At 60.9% G+C, this 18,645-nt stretch overlaps 5 protein-coding genes across 5 annotated transcripts; 2 read left to right on the top strand and 3 right to left on the bottom strand.

Annotated features, from left to right (window-relative positions):
- Positions 1-1,384: 1,384 nt before the first annotated feature.
- On the top strand, positions 1,385-3,369 carry EHS24_003830 (uncharacterized protein; the record flags this gene model as incomplete). The annotated part of the gene is made up of 4 exons (XM_028619469.1): positions 1,385-1,645; positions 1,780-1,881; positions 1,940-2,268; positions 2,319-3,369. The coding sequence occupies 4 exons, from the start codon at positions 1,385-1,387 to the stop codon at positions 3,367-3,369; spliced, it is 1,743 nt and encodes a 580-aa protein (XP_028472042.1).
- A 1,383-nt stretch (positions 3,370-4,752) lies between these two features.
- EHS24_003829 (uncharacterized protein) lies at positions 4,753-5,748 on the bottom strand (the record flags this gene model as incomplete). The annotated part of the gene is made up of 1 exon (XM_028619468.1): positions 4,753-5,748. One exon carries the CDS (start codon positions 5,746-5,748, stop codon positions 4,753-4,755), a length of 996 nt encoding a protein of 331 aa, XP_028472041.1.
- Positions 5,749-8,109: 2,361 nt separating this feature from the next.
- Positions 8,110-9,421, bottom strand: EHS24_003828 (uncharacterized protein; the record flags this gene model as incomplete). The annotated part of the gene is made up of 2 exons (XM_028619467.1): positions 8,110-8,912; positions 9,103-9,421. 2 exons carry the CDS (start codon positions 9,419-9,421, stop codon positions 8,110-8,112), a joined length of 1,122 nt encoding a protein of 373 aa, XP_028472040.1.
- A 1,458-nt stretch (positions 9,422-10,879) lies between these two features.
- Positions 10,880-13,233, top strand: EHS24_003827 (uncharacterized protein; the record flags this gene model as incomplete). The annotated part of the gene is made up of 10 exons (XM_028619466.1): positions 10,880-11,075; positions 11,170-11,200; positions 11,257-11,263; positions 11,313-11,467; positions 11,591-11,601; positions 11,650-11,753; positions 11,830-12,122; positions 12,186-12,376; positions 12,414-12,498; positions 12,552-13,233. The coding sequence occupies 10 exons, from the start codon at positions 10,880-10,882 to the stop codon at positions 13,231-13,233; spliced, it is 1,755 nt and encodes a 584-aa protein (XP_028472039.1).
- A 2,545-nt stretch (positions 13,234-15,778) lies between these two features.
- EHS24_003826 (uncharacterized protein) lies at positions 15,779-18,645 on the bottom strand (the record flags this gene model as incomplete). The annotated part of the gene is made up of 3 exons (XM_028619465.1): positions 15,779-17,488; positions 17,544-18,044; positions 18,358-18,645. The coding sequence occupies 3 exons, from the start codon at positions 18,643-18,645 to the stop codon at positions 15,779-15,781; spliced, it is 2,499 nt and encodes an 832-aa protein (XP_028472038.1).

Genomic DNA, 18,645 nt, shown 5'->3' with positions numbered 1-18,645 from the left:
CCGGGGGGTAGTCTCCGCTCCCGCTGCGCCGTTGCTGGCGAGGAGCAACATGGCAGACGGGTACACGGAACAACGGGCACTTGCCCGTTTGGCATACGGCCTACGGTCCGGGCACACGGCCATTTGGCATATATCGTCTCGGACATAGTGAGCGTCAAAACGTAAATAAAAAAAGGAAAGGCAAAGCCGTCGTGCGCAGCCGAGTTTCCTAATACCAGATATATCTCGGAGGGACACGGACCGCCGTGTGAGGGCAGGCAGTGAGAGGATGTGTTTTGGGGGCATGAGTAGTGGCAGAGGAAGGGACATGCTTGCAGTGTTCAAGATGCCAGATGCAAGATGCGTGTGGTCTGTGTGTGGTCTGTGTGTGGTCTGTGTGTGGTGTGGCCTGCGGGCATTGTGTGTGTATCCATCTGGGTGGCCGTGTGTGAGACGTGTTTCAGACAATACAGTACCGAAATACAAAATGCAATACAAATGCACAAATGCATATATACCGTATTTAAACCATTGCGCAGGTGTGTCTAATGAGTCTAATGGGTTGACGCGATCTGACGGTGTCTCAGGGCGATTATCAGGGTTCTACGCCATGGCCGACGGGCACGCGGGTGGGCGGGAATCGACTTCCTATCTGTTGCTCGCCCGTTCGGAACCGAAAATAGAGTGCACCATCGTACCGCCCCCACCTTACACCGTACGCACCGGTCGCTGGCTGCCTGTTTTTTTTTCAGTTTGGGCGTGACGTACACCCCCCGCAACCCCACCACCCCCGCAGAGAGCAACAGTACATCTCTGCATCCTCGGGCCTGTTCGCTATACTCGTTACTAGCGGCGGGGAACGGTTACGGCGGGCGGGGGAAACGGCGGAGACGATGTGACGATGGGCAATACCATGTGCCGGACACACACACATGTGTTTCTGTGGTGCAATGGCCGGCGGTCGGGAGGGCCCGGATCCAAGCAGCAGGTGCCAATCTGTAAATGCGGTGGCGGCGGGGTTACGCGCGCGCCAAGCATCGGGCGAGGGGACTCACACACCAGAGCACGGCCAGCACCCTCACACACCGACCGCACAGCGAGAGAGATCCAGAGAGCAATGGCCGGCGGGGGTCCCATATGTCGTACACTGGCGCAAACGGTACCGACCTCGGTCCTCGGCACACAGGCGGTGACTCAGCTCTACGGCACACCATCCCAGCAGTCACACCCCCTCCCACCCGACATGTGGCTCCGCTTTGTTTTATAACTCACCTGCAACACGAGATCCCTCTCATCCATTCCAGCTTTCTCACTTCCCGTTTCTTTTCATTTCAACGTCGCCACCACCACCACCCCCGTTACACCTTTTCCCTTTCATCCAACTCGCTCAGCCTCACACTCCACCATGTCCTACCTCAAAACGAGGGACGTGATTCCACCTTCTCCACCGCGCGAGTCGGCCTTGACCTTGACCGGCACCCCGTCCTCCAAGCCTGGTTCATTGACCGCTGCCCAAGAGGATGACGAGAAGAAAGGCCAGGAGAACGACGACCTGGGCAGGACCGTCACCACCACGTCGATTGCCGCCGATGGGTCCATCCCCGACGGCGTCCTCACCGGTGCTCGTCTCTACCTCGTCTTCCTCGCCCTCATGTTTTCCGTCTTTGTGAGTATAGCCCCCCGTGCCCCGGCCCTGTGGTACCACACGCCACCATCCACATTCCACCCACCGACACGTCCTCGCGTCCGCGCGTCCCCGCGGACGCCCCCAATGACACCACCCACTGACACCACTCATAGATGTTCGCCCTCGACCAGAGCATTGTCTCCACTGCCATTCCCTCCATCGTCTCCGACTTTGAGGCCTTCTCTGCCGTGGCATGGATCGTCACTGCCTATTTCGTACGTTGACGCCCCGATGCCTCCAAAATTAAGAACTACCTCTAACAACCCCCCGCAGCTCACCCAATGTGGCTTCATCCTCCTGGTCGGCCAGATGCTCACCGTCTTCAAGGCCAAGTGGGTCCTCCTCTGGGCCATCTTCTTTTTCGAGCTCGGCTCCCTCCTCTGTGCGCTCGCCAACAGCATGACCATGCTCATCGTCGCGCGCGCCGTCCAGGGCATTGGCGCGTCGGGCATGTTTGTGTCGATCATTGCCATTATCAGTGTCGTCACAAAGGTCGAGCAGCGCGCAGGCTTCATGGCCGGCTTTGGATTCGTGTTTGTCATCTCGTCCGTTATTGGTCCTCTTCTCGGCGGTGTTTTCACAGAGCACGCTTCATGGCGATGGTGAGTGTGGCTCGTGGTGTTCTAACGTGGGTCTCGTACTGACTCGCCAGGTGCTTCTGGATCAACCTCCCCTTTGGTGGTGTGGCTGCTGCTGCTGTCCTCTTCCTCCTGCCCGCACGCAAGCCGGACCGCCACCACAAGGACCAGCCCAAGACCTGGCGTGAGGCCCTCACCAAGATGGACTGGCTCGGCTCGGCCCTTGTCCTCGTGTTCATCACCTGTCTCCTCCTCGCCCTCCAGTGGGGTGGCAACGACTACCCATGGTACAACTGGCGCATCCCTCTGCTCTTCACTCTCGGTGGCGTGCTCGTCATTGTCTTCTTCATCTGGGAATACTACTACAACATCAACGCCCTCATCCCGCGCGAGCTGCTCACCAACCGCTCGATCGTCGCGGCCTCGGGCACGTGCTTTATGCTCATGCTCGCCATGCTGGGCGGTACCTACCAGCTCCCGCTCTTCTACCAGGCCGGCCGCGGCCACAGTGCCCAAAAGTCCGGTATCGACATTATCCCCTTCATGGTCCTCGTGTGCGTGGGCATCTTTGTCTCTGGCGGCTTTGTGACCAAGTTTGGCCACTACTGGACGTTTATCATCGTCGGCCCGCCCATCGCCGCCATTGGCTTTGGCCTCCTCTTCACGGTCCGCGAGGACACGTCCAACGCCAAAATTATCGGCTACCAGATCCTCGCGGGCTTTGGTATCGGCCTCGCGTTCCAGAACATCATCCTGTCCGCACAGGCAGAGTACGCCAAGCGGCCCGCCCTGATTCCGCAGGCCACGTCCGTCGTGTCCTTTTTCCAGCTCACCGGCGCCGCCATTGGCGTCGGTATCGTCAACACGGTCCAGTCCGTCTACCTCAACACGTACTTGCACGAGTACGCGCCCGACGCGCCGTTTGAGATTGTCCGCGAGTCGACGTCGGCGATCGCCACCCTCAGCGACGACCTCAAGCCCGGAGTCATCCACGCGTACGTCCTCGCCATCTCCAAATCGTACCTGCCCATCTTTGTCGCCCTGGCCCTGTCCGTCGTCTTTGGCGTGTTCATCCGCAACCACAACATGCTCAAGCTCGGCGTCACCCCGGGCATGGCCGTTTAAAAAGTCTCATAAAAAACAAACACCCTCGTTATGTCCCTGTCCGCGGTGGGACTCACTTTAATAGATCTCAGCTCCGTGTAATCTGTAACACTATAGACGCCATACCACTCTGCTATGGAACATTACTGTCCAACCCTGCGATGTGCGAGCTCGCTGCATACTGTAGTCACCATGCGTACCGGTGAGGGTTCACTGCATCTGGCGTTGGGGGCGTCGTGCGAGTGTTGTGGAGGCTGCAGTGGTGTTTAGTGGTGTTATTGTTCAACCTGCGTTTTGTTCAGCCTGCGTTTTGCGTTTTGAGCGCGCACACGAGACCTACAGCCGCATTGGCGGCATGGAGGATGGCGCAGTGGGCAGTACAGTGGGCTTCCCGTGGTGGTGGTGGTGGTGTGGTGGTGCTGCGGCCAGTGTGTGGTGTTGTTGTTGTTGTTGTTGTTGTTATCCCAATCTCATCTAATCTCACCCTCTCACCTCCACCACCCACCACCCACGGCATGCACTTCCTATCTGCCCAGGATCGTGAACCCTATGCAATGCATTAATCACGCGTTATCTAATCCTCGGCATGCCTTCCCCTCCCTTGCTCTGCATCGCATGCGTAGCCCCCTCTGCGGCGGCCCTGTCACCGGGGCCCAAGAGAATAAGGATAGGAAAGGGGGGGGGGGGTTGTTGGGCTGACGCGACATCCAGTTCGTAAGCGGATTCAAGTGGTGACGTCGCCCGGGCGCCGGCTGGCGACCGTGGAGGGTTTGGGTTTGGGTTGGGGTTGGGGTTGGGGTTGGTTCCGTACCCCTCCCTGCCTTTCACCTTGCATTGATAAGTGGGATTGGGGGGCTCCAGAGGTAGAGGGGCCATGCATGCTGCTCTGGCCAGGCCGCCGGTGGTAGCTGGGAGATTGCGGGAACGCTTGCTGGCCGCTGATCGCTACTTGAGCCAGCGCCTGTGGCACCTCGCAGCCGTAACCGCTTCCAGCTTCCATACACTGGTTCCAATAACATTTTCGTACATATCTATAGCGATCCTGTCATTACTACTGCGAACACTAAACTGGCGCTGGTTCAGCACCACAGGCTGCGGACTGGGGTGAGCGGGCGCGGCTGGGAGCCTGTTGTGGCGAAATCTACGCAAAGGTTGAGATGGTTGGTGGCAGGGGGAAGCTCCGTTTGGGCGGTTGCGGCAGGCCTCGATCCACCAGCCCACGATGCTACTACTATGGGCTTGTTGACAAGCGGCCCCCAAAGTCGTTTCCATGAGCACCGTTGAGATCGGGGTGGACAAGGCGCCAATGAGGTCTCTACCTGCCGACCGTCAACACCACACACCCGCGCGCGCCACACGACCGCCGCTCCCTTTCCGTCGGGAGTGACTTTGCATTGTGCAAACTCACTCTTGGTACTTGACACCGCTGTCCCTCGCCCCCGCCCTCTCCTTCTCCGCGCTCGAACCCCCGCTCACACTCGCACTCGCACTCGCCTCGCCCGCGCCGCCGCCGCGGAATGTATCCTCGCGCGCCAAGGACGCTGGGCGTGCGGGGTCGGGGCCATGCCCTCCCTCAGTACCGCCCATAGGCTGCAGTCGCCGCCTCTGCGGTCGGCGCTGGGCACGGGCCGCGTGCCGCTGCCGCCGGTGCATCTTGAGAGGAGAGGAGGTCGCGGTGGTGGTGGTGGTGGGAGCGTACACGTCCAAGTCGTCTGGGAGCGACGCGAGCGATGCGAGGTCCCAGTCGTCGTGGATCGAGTTGCCGTCGTTGTCCAGGCCAAACGAGAGCGCGTGCCAGTCCCAGTCCAGCTCGTCTGGTGGATCCCGGCCACCCTCAACCTCATCCTCTTCATCCTCGTCCTCTTCCTCGTCCTCCTCCATCCCAGCCCATCCACGCATGCTATGCGCAACGCTCGTCGCCCGGTCGCGCGGATCCAGTTCCAGCCCCTCGAGCCCCGCGGCGCCGAGCGCATACCGAGAGTCGAGGCCGGCACGCAGTCCCATTCCCAGCCCCAGCCCCAGCCCCAGCCCCCGTCCCAGGCGGTCTGTGGGGTCCACAGCGACGGGGATGGGGATGAGGACAGTGTCCCCCGCCAGCGCTGCGGCGTCGAGCTTGGGATCCGTCGCGAGCAGGATCGTCCGCAGGCGGTTACGCAGCTTGACGCTCCATGTCGCCCGGCGCGGGGTCGCCGGGGTCGCCGGGGTTGCCAGCGCTTCGGCGCTCGCAGCGGCAGCGGCAGCGCCGTGAGTGTGGTGACCGTGGTGAGGCGGAGGCAGGGACGCAGCGCCCAGCGGGTAGAGCGGATGCCTGGTGGATGTGGACGACAGCGACGAGGTCGAGCCCGTGTCGGTGCGGAGGGTGAAGAGGTTGTGGTGGAGGGAGGGGCTGGGTGTCGTCATGATAGCGGTTCAGCAGGTCGCCGCCCAGCTTGTTGACAAAGATGTCGCAGTGTTTGATGGAGAGAGGACGGGAGAGGTATCAAGAGCTGGTGGTTCCGTTGCGTCTTTAACAGAGAGAGGAGGATGCATGTCACCTTGTTCCTGCAGACCGTGCGAAGGTCCACCCCACACACCCTCTCCCCTCCATCGCACATCTCGTCGTCACCGTCGATATGCTTCGATGGCTGCCTTTTTTGGCTTCGCGCGCAGCCATCCCACCCGGGGGGATCTGCACGGGGAGTCGGTGCCTGGGGGTGTGTGTACATACGCTCCGGTTGACGACAACAGTCCTTATTATCCGCCAGCAACAGACATGTACTGTGTCTGCCGGTCGGTGCCTATACCGCACGCACCCACACTGTTTTTTTACAGGCGTCGTTGGCTACATTGCGACATGTGGCCATGCGAGTGCGGAAAGGAAACGATAACCTGGAATCTTGGCAGCAGCGCGGGGGCGCGTGCGCTGGCTTAGCTGGCGTAGCTGGCGTAGCTGGCGTAGCTGGCTTGTTGACGACGCCACGCTCGCGCCTCGCTGTGTGTGTCTCGTGTTGGCAGGATGCAGCAGTCGGCTCCCCACGGCTCATTTTCCAGACAATAAGGCAGAGGTTCGCGAGCCCAGCGATCCAGCGAGTGGCAGGCCGCAGGCCGCAGATGCGCTCATGTACAAAGCTGGCACAGCTGGCACAGCGCAAACCCCCAGAAACGCAGCGCAAAAACCCACACTCTGACCCGAACGTCCTGACCCCGGAGGTACGCACACAACTAAGGCACACCCCTCCCTACCACTGCCGCACTCTGTCGATCCGTCGAGAGCGTCGAAGTCTGTCAGAGCGCCCAGAGCCCCCGCCAGCCAGCTGCCAGCCTCTTCCGCGCAAACGTACATACACGCAACACGCAGAACGCTGCCTGCCCACTTTTTTGGGAGGGTACCTTTTTTTCTGTCCTGGCCATCAACCGTGCACAGCCGTGTCGTATGCAGCTGGCAGGGGTATTTGGACACTGGTTGTTCGGTGTATACCGGTGTGGTGTGGGGCCGGGCCATCCAGGTAAACCCGGTAAACTGGACAGAGGTACAGAGCGAGGAGGAGCGAAGACGGGGGATTGGGAACACGAGGTACGACCCGGTACGGGGTGCGGGTACGAGAGGGCCGTGGGTGGGAGCCGCCCCGTTTTTTTTTCTTCTTCGTCTCGTCTGATCGTCTACGTACTGCACTGTACGTACGTACACGCCGCCAGCCCACTGTTGGTGCAGTTGGAAGCCTCTAGAACGCAACGCAACGAACGGTACAGGACCCACACTGAGATTGTGCAAAGTGCCTGCCCTGCGTCACGTACGCTGGGGCGTAGACAGTGGAGAGGGAGAGTCACAGTGTGACGTTTGCTCTGTCCCAAGTCTGAGAGCGCGGCTGCTGGCCTGCTGGACTTTGCGACACTGCAGTCCAGTGCGCCATCCTGATCTGACCTCTGCGGCCACGTCCACGTCCATGTCCATGTCCGCCCCGCCCGGTGTTCTTACGAAAGCGAGCATGACATACCAGAGGCAAAGGTACCTACGGCCGCGCCAACTCGCGGCCTTGACGCGCCGTATGTGGCGTACGGTGGTTCATGTCTGCCACTCCCTCGCCCCCTTTTGCATGTCATGGGCGATCGGCGTGGACGCGATGGAGACATGGCGACATTTGCCCCGGGTTGCCCGGGGTCTTGGCGGATCCTATTTTGCCGGCTCGGCGTCCCAGATGTGGATCGAGAGGATCAAGAGGCCAAGGACAGCATGAGGGAGCAAGGCGTGGTTGTATCAAAGTTGGGAATGTTCGTTGCGTGGGCCTGGTGTTCGGGCCGGCTGGCACTGTGACTCTGCCAAGAGACCACCACCCGTCAGCCAGCGTGCGGTCAGATTGGTCAGTCACGTCAGCGTCAGTGCCAAGGCGCCAGGGTGGGCGCGCGCGGTGTGTGATTGATTGACTGGAATATGGTGTCACTTTACATCGGATACACTGGGAGAGACGAGTACGAATCATGTGAGGGGGTTGGGGTGTCCAGGCCTGCACACAGACGGGTGGCGGCGGAGGTGGTATCGACAAGAAGCAGAAATGGGGGTGTGGTGGTGGGAGTAACAAAAAGAATAATGCTGGCTGTGCAGTCGGCCGTCGTGGAAGCAGGAAGCAGGAAGCAGTAATGTGTGTGTCTGTGGCTGTGTGCGCTGGGTATTCTCGCCAAAGGGGTCGGTATTTGGTAGAAGAAAAGGTGTGCGCGTCGTACGAGGCTGGTCCCAGGAGGTACTTTGCTTTGTGGTGGGAGCGGGTGCGGGGGTACACAGTTTGCTTATGCCTGGACGTCCATGATCTTGACGAGGGCAAAGGCGGCACCGGCAGCGATACCGCCGACGACCATCATGCTGGTAGCACCGTACATGTAGCCGCCGTAGCCGCCGGTGGCGCCGGTGAAGTAGGTCTTGACGCCGCCGAAGATGAAGAGGACGATACCAGTGACAATGGCCGACCAGATGAGGCCGACGTTGGCGTCGTCGGTGCACATGTAAGGAATGAGGGGGACGAGGCCGCCAAAGAAGTAGGACAGGCCGATGGTGAGGGCCGAGATCCAGAGACGGGAGCGGGGGACCTCCTCCATGCCCTCGCCAAACTTGAGGAGGAAGGCGGTGAGGCCGACGTTGGGGTCGTTCTTCTCCGACTCGCCGGCCTCGACGTCGGCGGGGCGGTCAATGCCCTCGAGGGCTCCACAGGCGTCGTCCTCGACCTCGAGGAGGTCCTCGGCCACCAGGCGCGAGAGGGCCTCCTTGACACCGAGGGGGCCGAGGATGGCGTGGACCTCGCGCTCCATCTCGCCGTCGCACGAGCGAAGGACGCGGGCGTGGGTCTGCTTGCGGAGGTAGTGGAAGTGGTCGAGCTCGGCCTGCGACGCGAGGAAGCCGCCGAGACCCATCGAGATGGCACCGGCGCAGAGCTCGGCAAGACCACCCGTGACGACGAGGGACGAGTTGCCCATCGACGACAGACCGGCCGTCAGGGCAAAGGGGACGGTGAGGCCGTCAGACAGGCCGACGATAATGTCGCGAACGACTTCGGGAGACAAAAGGTGACGCTCGTCCTCGCCCTTGAGGTCCTTGCCTGTGTGTCACGGTCAGCTAAACGGTTCTCTCTCCCCCTATCTTTCTAAAACGCCAGGTGGCCAGGTGGGGCCTGTTGTGTCGGGTGGCGCGCGCCCGCAGTCGCTCCGGACCGCACTGAAGGCTAGCGCCGCGCCACTATCCGGGGGAGGCACTACCCAATTGATCACCCAAAAGGAAACAACACTTACAGCACTGGCCACCGGTGGCACCACACTTGCTGACCAGAGGCTCCTCGTGGGCGACGAGGTCCTCGACGCGCAGGCGACGGGACGCCGAGCGCTGGGAGCGGAGGGACGAACGGGAGGAAGTACGCTCGATGGGCCAGACGGGCTCGCCGGTGGTCTTCTTGTCGACGTTGCGGTTGAGGGGGACGGCGTCCGTGGGAGGGGAGAGGGACGAGGTTGCGCGGCTTCCAGAGCCACCACAGCACTGTCCGTTCTTGTTGCCACCACAGCATCCGCCCGACGACTTGAGGAGGGGGGTACGCTCGTTGTTGCCTGCGCCCATTGTGAAAGAAAGAGAGAGATGTAGAGGTAGGAAGGGGGGAGAAGGAGGAGTGAGAGAGAGTGTGTGTGTGTGGTTGTGTGATGGAAGAGATAGAGAGAGAGGAATGGAGATTTGAATGAATGGGCAAAAAGGGGAGCGACAGGAATGCGTAGACGCCGGTCTGCTCTTTGATCTCTGCGCGGGGGGTGGGTGTGGGTACGTCACTCGCTCGGCTGGGTGGGAGGCCGGGGGGGATACAAAAAAGTTGCCAAACACGGCGCCCGTCTGGCAGCCAGGCAGCAGCGGGAGTATAATCGGCCATGCGCAAAAGGGCCATCTGGCCGCCGCAGCCCAGGGGGATATTCAAGTGGCCGTGAGAGTGGCAAACTATATGGCGCGGCTGACAATTGACGTGCACGCCATTGGCTGAACAGCGAGCACAACAGGGCTGTCGGTGACTCTTGGCGTACAGGGGTCTGTCACTCTACGGTGCACTAGAGCAGGCTGGCTCGGTTGGATCCTAGAGCCCTCTCTAGGCCGCGCGGCGGCGGCGCGGCTTGGCAGCAGTGCCGTCTGTGCTCAACACCAACACGAGTGGGCCTGTACACAAATGCAACAAACGTGACTGGACGCGTCGTGTCGAGGGTGTCACACCCCTCCTTTGTCAGCAGGCCAAAAGGCCAAAAGGGTGTGTCATGTGTGCGGCATGTGCGGCACGCTGCGGCAGCGTTGCAAGGACAACGGCAGACATTTATCCCAGTGCTGCTGCTGTCAAGGATGACAGTGGTACAGTGGCCATGAATGTGTGTGTACACATTGGGAGATAAGAGAGGACCACGGACTGCACCCGTCGTCCAGAACGTCCGAACTGGCATATAAGCAAGAGGTTGCAACCCCGTGTACCCGTGTACCCGTGTACCCGTGTCATCTGATCATCCGCTTCGCCCATTCAACATTTTCAACACTTTTTGTATTTCATATCCTCCTAATCCAACTTTAAATCTCCCACGCTCGCACCCTCTACGCTCTAGCCTCCACTCAGGTCCCACGTGCCAGATAAAAGCTCCCGTTTGGGGGCGATCTTTTTCTTACGTAACACGGTCCGTTGCCGCGTGTGTGCCTGAACATCCGCCTGGGGACCCCACAGCCCCCCCACTGCGGGCAGCGCGTCCTTTTGTTTTTCCCACCCACAGCGCGTGCCCCCGCGGCTTTCCCAGGCATTCAAGGGGGGAGAGAGGAGACGTCGTGCATCTCTTTTCTCCCCCACAATATCCTTTTACCCGCAGCGCGTGTGTGGGCCGTCGCGTGTCCGTCGTGTGTTGTCTTACATCTCCTTCTCTTTCTCTCGTTCTCACTCTGTCTTCTCACTCATCCACTTTACTCTCTTGCTCACCACCACCTGTCTCCTAAAAGGTGCCACGCCACCAGCCAGCTCTCCTTGCTCGCCACTCTTATCACCACCATCACCCGCGACGACCCATGCGCATCGCTATCGTCGGCTCGGGCGTGTCTGGCCTCTCGGCCCTATGGGTGCGCTCTCCCCTGTCCTCTCTCTCACACGCCGCAGCCTCAGCTCACACCGCACAGCTCCTCAAGCAGTACTCTGACCACGAGGTCAACATCTACGAGAAGAACAGCTTTGCTGGCGGACATGCTCACAGCGCCGAGTTCAGGCGTGAGTGTGAACAGTGATGCCGGCGGCGGGGGCGTGTGAGATGCGCCTCTCGTCATGGTTCGGGAAAGGGGAACCATTGCTGATTCCCACACAGGCGATGGCAAGGAGCCATGCTTCGTCGACACGTGAGTTGCTTGCACATGTGATCTGACGTGATAGGCAGTGCTAACATGTGTTACAGCGGCTTTGTGAGCTTTGAGGCCATGAACGATGCAAGAAGCTGTACTCACTTGGCAGATGTCCTTCCATCCGCGTGGATCCCCGAACCTCCTCCGTTTCTTCAAGCTCCTCGGCGTCCCGCTCGTCCAGACTGATGCCTCGCTCAGCGTATCGCGTCAAGGCCAGGTGCAGTGGGCCACTCGTCTTGGACGCGGGTTCCGCCTCACCAACATGTAAGCAGCATGCCTCGGTCCACTTGCCCCCATCGCATTCATCACATTCCCCGCGCAGTTGCCCCCCTGGGAACACAAGGAGGCACCGACGCCATGGCCATTGTACTGACATGTGCCACCCAGCCTGAATCCGCGTGCGTGGCGTACGGCCTTTGACGCGATGCGGTTCAATTACTATGCAGGAGACTACCTCCTCGAAGCCGACGAGGGCGAGACGCAGATTACGCTCGAAGAGTATCTCAACCGTGAGGGCTACTCGCGCGGTTTCTTTGACGATTACCTTTTTGTGCGTAAAGCGAATGGGCAGTGGGGGGCGAAGTGCCGTGTTTGACTCGGTGAGGAGGACTGACGCCCGCTCGCAGCCCCTCATTGCCGTCCTCCTTCTCGTCCCCGATGACCAGACGGCGCTCAGCATGCCCGCCGCGACGGTGATCGCCACGCTCGCCGACCACAACATGCTCAAGTGGAAGTCGCCTCACGGGTGGCTCAGCGTCGAGGGCGGCGCCAAGACGTACGTGGACGCTATCGTCTCCACTGTCCCGCCCGAGAACCTCCACTTCAACACTGAGATTGTCTCCATCACGTCGGAGAGCTATGGCGTCCGTCTTGTCGAGGCTAGCGGAGCCAACCATATCTACGACCACGTTATCCTCGCGTAAGTATTTGTGTGGGGGTTTGGGGGGCTTTGTTTTCCCACGCACTGACACCCAATGTGAAGGACGCCGTCGAACAATTCCCTCGCGATGCTGCGCCGTGGCGGCTGGGCATCCCCGCTCGAAGAGACCGTCCTCGGCTCGACCAAGTGGACCCCGCTTGAAGCAGAGCTCCATTGGGACGACAAGGTCGCCGGCTCCAATGTCCCCAACGACGACCATGTGGTCGGTGGAACCACTGCCACGGGCCGTACTGGTGAGTTACAACTGAGTGTGGCGTCCACTGACGTCAGCTATCACTGCCATCAACTATGACGCGCACCCAGCCCCGCCGCCGTACAACGACGAGGTCCAGGCGCGCACCGAGCAGGTGTCTGTGTGAGTTGGGCGATCCATGCCGTAGCCTTGTCAACTGACAGACCATTGTGCAGCACCTTTGACATGAACAAGATCCAAGGTCTCAGCCTGGACAAGCACGGGCCTGTGCGCCTCACGCTCAACCCATCGTGGCCCGCCGAGCCCACCGACAGCGAGCACCCGGAGCACCCGTCGCGTACCGGCGCCCAGCGCTGGGCGACCGAGTTCCCGCACCAGACGGCAACCACCATCCCCAAGCTCCGCCACCTGCCCGAAATCCAATCGTACCGCCGCATCAGCTACACGGGCTCTTGGGCTGGGTGCGGCCGCCACGAAGACGGCTTCGCTGCGGCCTACGCCCTCGTCACCGGCGGCCCCTTCAACGCCAACGCGCCCTTCGCCCTCGAGTACGCCGACGGCGCCGCCCTCCTGGGCCTCGCGGCGTTCATGACCCAGGACTCTGGCGCCGACGCCGACGCCGACGCCGCGTCGCCCAACGGCTCTGCCGCCACCGAGTCTACCGCCCTCCTCGCGCCCTCGGCCGCCTCGGTCCCCAGGCGCAAGCTCAAGTCCAAGAAATCAACCGGCAAGCTCGCCATCGCCCTCATGGACGCGACGCGCCGCTCGCTCGTCTCCCCGCTCTGGCCGCTGTTCACGTGGCCCGTCGTCCTGGCGCTGGCAATTGCCGAACGTGTGATGCGTCCGTTTCACCGCGGGGCCACGCTGGCCGAGCTCAAGCGCGGCTGGCAGGGCTGAACCCTTGCGCGACTCGGACAGAGATGAGAGAAACGGGGGCTGACGCAAAGGTATAGATCCCGAGTGGAGCCAGGGGTCGCTGCGCCGCAAGGAGCGGAGGAGGTCGATTGTGGCGGTCGAGACGGGCGGTGGGGGTGGGAGTGGAAGTGGAAGTGGAAGTGGCGGAGGAGGAGGACCCGCGAACCCAGCTTCGACCTAGACTCACGTCTGGTCAAGCACAAGAGCGATACACATACGGAGGGGTGTGCATAATAGGAATGAGGAAGGGGCGACACGACACACACCAGAGGCACGACACCATGACGCCTGGCGTGGGCTTGCCCACGCCAGCCCACGCCGATACGCGAACACGCAAACTTGCGACACGACTACAGTAACCTCGACCCGACGCACACGGTCGACTTACGAGAGAAAGAACACGGTTATTCTATTCCCCACTTTTGACGCGGTTCCAATAGCCATAGCACGAGTCCTTGGCAGTTAGTACACCATATGATATTACTACAGTAGTGTTACGCTTCAAAGGTGTGGGGTCCGCTGTGGGGTCGCATTACATACTGTACTGTACATGGTACACGACGGGGGAAGCCGGCTGGGGCGGCCCGTTCAGCTGAAGCGCACAGCTCACGGCCCCTCGCCAGACACCCTCTACACAGTAACGATTCTCTCGACACCATTCCCTCCCGTCTCGAAGATAGGCTGGGGCATGGACTCGGGTGTCCTGTTCGCAAAGCGGCAGCAGGGGGTCGGGAGCCCAGCACACTGCGGACACTGCTCGACGCCGCTCCCTTTGGAACATGCTTTTGGCCTGGCGAAAGCCCTCGGAGGTTGTTTGTTGCGTCTACTTTTTGGGTAGTTGGGTTTCTGAGATTTTATTTTTTATTTTTTGGCATCTGTTTTTTGTCGCGTCGTTGTGTGTTTTTGCCCGTTTTGGATACATTCCTTCCTTCCACTCGAAACAGCGTGCGGGCGCGCACCGCCGGGCCCCCCTCACAAGCTCACGAGGTTTACGGCAAAGCAGCGAGGCAATTGAGTAAAAACTGGCAGCTGGCGGCACGCCGCCGCTGACGCGCGTCATTACGAGAATTGTGGATCTGCCAAGCCTGTCCGTCAGAAGGTGGTAGTGGCGAGTATGTAGCTACTGCACTGTGCTTGGGACGAGGCTGCCTCTGAGCGTGATCAGAGTCCGCCACTCGGATCTACACGTCTTGTTACGTTACAAAGAGTACGAGCACGACGCGTCGCGTCGCGTATCGTATCGTATCGTGTCGTGGCCGTCGCGCAGCCAACAGAACACGGGATGCATGCTTGAGCACGGTGACGCTCGCGACCAATGCATCAGTGCTCAAGATCGATCTGTTCCCGCGCAGCCTCACGCGTTTGCAGAGTTATTGCTGCCACTACTACTAGCTGTTTTTTTTTTTTTTTCTCGCGCTGGAACTCGTTCCTCCCCCCGGCCTGAACTCAAACGCGATCTTTGCAGGGTTAATACAGTCTTAGTTTGGGCACAGGCGCAACCAGAGGTGACATGATCCGCAAGCGCCAAGACATGTACCCTCCCTTCCCTCTCTCTCCAACCTGGTCCTATTCCTCACCCTTGCGGTCTAACTGCCCTTTACCTTTCTTTGCCTGACTCTTTTTTGTTGCTTTCCCTGCACCGCCGATTCCTGCAGCAGCAACCAGCAGCAGCGCCACACCCCCACAATACTGTCCGCTTTGGCCCCAGCTGTGCCCGCTGCGCTGCCCATCCCCCGCTCGAGATCCCTTCGTACCCCCGCGCCGCCGCCATGGTTCCTTTCCTGTACGCCGCGCGCGGGCCCATTTTCGCAAGGATCCCCCCGAGCACAGTGGCGCCCAAGGATCCCCAGGGCCCAACGAGGAGAAGACCGTATGGGAGGTAAAAGTAAATGGCCGGCGGCCGGTGTTGGACCGCGTGCGGCGGCGGATGCGGTGCGCAGCGCCCGGCGCCCAGAGCTGGGACCGCGTCCGCGGGCGGCTGGGGCTCGAGAGCGCCAGTGCGCGCCAGTGCCAGTGCCAGCACAAACCGCGCGGCGTTACGTGCTGTGCACGGCGTGTCACCATGCGATTAGTTTGGTGTCAGGTGTCAGATGTCAGATGTCCGTCCCTTACGCCTTGGGCTACGCGCGCTCTGGCGCTCTGGCGCACACTCTATACTCTGCCACTGACACCGCTCTCGCGCTCGCTCGCTTCCATTTCCTTTTGCTGCTATTTCACTTTCATAAATGTCCAGGTAACTATAGTAAACAGTGCTTTAGGGTAATGCCCATGTTGGGAGCGAGGGGAGAGGGAGGGGGGGCAAGGTTGTAGCCAGCGTTTAATAACGGCAGAGACGGGGGGGACGTGCGTGCTATAACGATGAGAGGTATACAGGATGGAGGCGGGAAGAGGGGGGCGAAACAGGCAACAACGAATGGATGCGTGTGTGTGTGGTGGCGGTGGTGGTGGTGGTGTAGTAGGGAGGAGATAAACTAGAGTGTCCTTGGGGATGTACTGGGTTCTGCTACGGATGGTGTTCTGCTGCTTCTTAGCGGCGGCGGGGGGCGGCAGTGGGACCGGGCATGGCTGCGCGCTCGTCGACGGAGCGACGCGTGGGCTGCGACACACCGGCACCACATGCGTTGGCGGGGATGCCAGAGGTGGCGGCGCTGTACTCGTCCTGGTACGCGCATCCTGAGACGGGTGCGTATGCCTTGCGGGTCGAGTCGTTGGGGTTGTGCCAGCCGTTGCCCATGTTGGCGGTCGAGGTCGAGCCGGCCGCAGTGTAAGTTGCCGCGGCGAGGGTGATGGGGTCGGCAGTCTGGGTGTACTGGGGCAGCGACGACATGGATGCCGAGGCGACGTCGGTGAACGACTGTGGGGGCCAGGCGTACGAAGCCTCGTTGGCAAGAGTGGTCAGGCCGCTGCCACCACCGGTCATCCAAGCCGAGGCGTAGGTGCCCGAAAAGTCGGTGCCAGTGACACCGAGGGCCTGGCAGGCGCCGATGGCTTCACGAGGGTCGGTGGGGATCCAGCCGTTCTGGAGACCAAGACGGTAGTGCCAGAAGGGGTTGGGCTGGGCGACCTCGCCCTGGGTCGAGTTTCCAATCTTCCAGGTCCAGAAGAACCAGTTCTGGAGAGCGTCCATGGACGACACGGCAAAGGCCTTGACACCAGCCTTGGTGGTGTCGTCCCAGGTGGTCCAGTCGTTCCAAGGTGTGCACGAACCGGTCGACTTGCCAGAGTAACCAGCATAGGTACCGTCGTAGCGCTGTCCAAGACCGACACCGTTGACCCACTGGCCACAGTCGTTGATGGCAGCCGAGAACTCGCCCGCGGTGATGACACCAAACGAGTTGGACGAGGTGTTGGTGCTCGAGCTTCCAGTGGCCCAAGTCTGGCAAGGGAGCTGGTTGATGGTCGAGAGGGACTGGGTGGGCTGGTCCTGGAAGACGAGGTAGGGGTGCTGGTCGAGGGCCATGCGGTCGGCACCACGGGCAAAGTTGTACCACGAGCTAACACCGAGGAAGGCATCGTGCATCGAGACCATGGGGCCGTTGCCCTCACCAAAGCCGGTAACCTCACGGATAGTGTTGTAGGCCTCGTAGTAGAAGCTGCCGACTGCGTTCTGGCCAATGGGGCCACCGTTGGGCTCGTTGATGAAACCAAAGAGAGGGATAACAGGCAGGTACTCGGGCTGCGAGATGAACTGGGCAAGGGTGCGAATGTAGTCGAGGGTACGCTGAGCGTTGGCGAGACCCATGGGGCCGCTCATAAAGTTGATGTTGCCCATCTTGCCAGAGTGGTTCCAACCGTTCTGCGAGCCGGGGACAGTGTGCAGGTCGAGGTTGATACGGAGTCCGTACTTGCGAGCCCACTTGATAGCCTTGAGAACATACTGCCACGAGACACCCTCGAGGTACGGCTCGCCGTCCCAGGTCTTGATGGCCCAGTGCGCAATGGGGAGACGGACCCAGTTGAGGCCCGCAGCGGCAATCTCGTAAAAGTCGCGCTCAGTAATGAATGTGTCGTAGTGCTCGGTCATGGCCGCGGTCAGGTTGTCGCCCATGTTGATCGAAAGAGTGTACTCGTCGACGGCAGTGCCGGCGGAGCCGTTGGCATACTTTTCGTAAAGGCCCGGAACGATGAAGGGTTCAGTGTTGAGCCAACCGCCCAGGTTGACACCGTGGACAGTGTCAACGCCCCAGGTCCAGTTCTGGCTGAGGGCTGGCGTCCAGGAGTTGCACTGTGCGGCATTCTGGAGGACGTTTGTCAGCAGGCATGTCACTCTCATGTGTTGTCATTCTACTCACGTTGGTAGGGTTGCTCTCGTCCCAAACCCAGGTACCGCCAAAGTTGTTGTCGTATGTGGCAGTTGTGCCGTCCTCAAAGTAAAGAGTCGAGCCCTTGGTGCCCGAGGTAGGGGTGGCCGAAGCAGTGGCGGAAGTGCTGGTCGCAGTGGCAGTGGCAGTTTCGCCGTTGGCGCTCTTGGACGACTCAACGGCAGCAGACTCTGATGCGTTCGAGTCGGCTGCGTCTTGCTTGCCACTGTTCTTCCATGGCTTGGAAATACCGAGACCAACGCCGACGCCAACACCGATGCACACCAGCAGCAACGCCAGCAGGGCAAGCCACATGACCTTGCGGCTCTTGCGCTTGCGCTGCACATTTGACGCGGCCCAAGCGGGGACCTCCTTGTCGGTGGCTGGGACGGCACCGTCGGGTGCATAGTGGCCCTGCGAATCGACGTCGTCGGGGAAGGGAGAAGTGTAGCCTTGGGAAAGACCCGACTGGACGCGCGGGGCATTGGGATACTGAGAGCACGGTGGTCAGCCAAACATGCCGAGGAACGATCAGAAAGGTACACAGCCCCGAAGCCCCGTCACGGTCACCCCCACAGCCTCTCCCCCCGTCCATCCTCGTTACCCAAGACATCACAAATACATTCACCCCCAGGGAGGGCGAGTGCATTGATCGCCTGGTGGAAGCGACGTTGGAGACGGCAAGATCCGAAGAACAGGGGGGCGAAAGAGGCTGGGGCGGGGCGGGGGCCTGGAGGTTCTTCGACACCGTTTTGCCGCACGGGCGTGAAATGAAGGAAATGCAGTGGGGAGAAAGAAGACTCACGTCTGCACCGGCGGGGAGTGCTGCGTTGCCACTGGCACCCAAGAGCTGGCCGCTGCCCCACGACGAGCGAGCGCCGTCGCCCGAGATGGACGGGGTGTTGAGGGAGCCATAGGTCGAGTCGCGCGACATGATGGACGGCGCGGGAGCGGCAAGGTTGCCGCCCAGGAGGCCGCCGTCATGAATGGGTTCCGAGCTCGAGTTTGCGCTCATGAACGAGTTGCGCTCGCCAATGTCTGCCTCGGCGGCGTTGTTGGCAGCCGGGTTGGGCACCTGGGTGTAGTCGACCAT

Source organism: Apiotrichum porosum, assembly GCF_003942205.1.
Source record: "Apiotrichum porosum strain DSM 27194 chromosome Unknown scaffold_19, whole genome shotgun sequence".
Classification (NCBI taxonomy): domain Eukaryota; kingdom Fungi; phylum Basidiomycota; class Tremellomycetes; order Trichosporonales; family Trichosporonaceae; genus Apiotrichum; species Apiotrichum porosum.
Note: the sequence above shows the minus strand (reverse complement) of the source record. Positions and strands in the feature narration are given on the sequence as shown.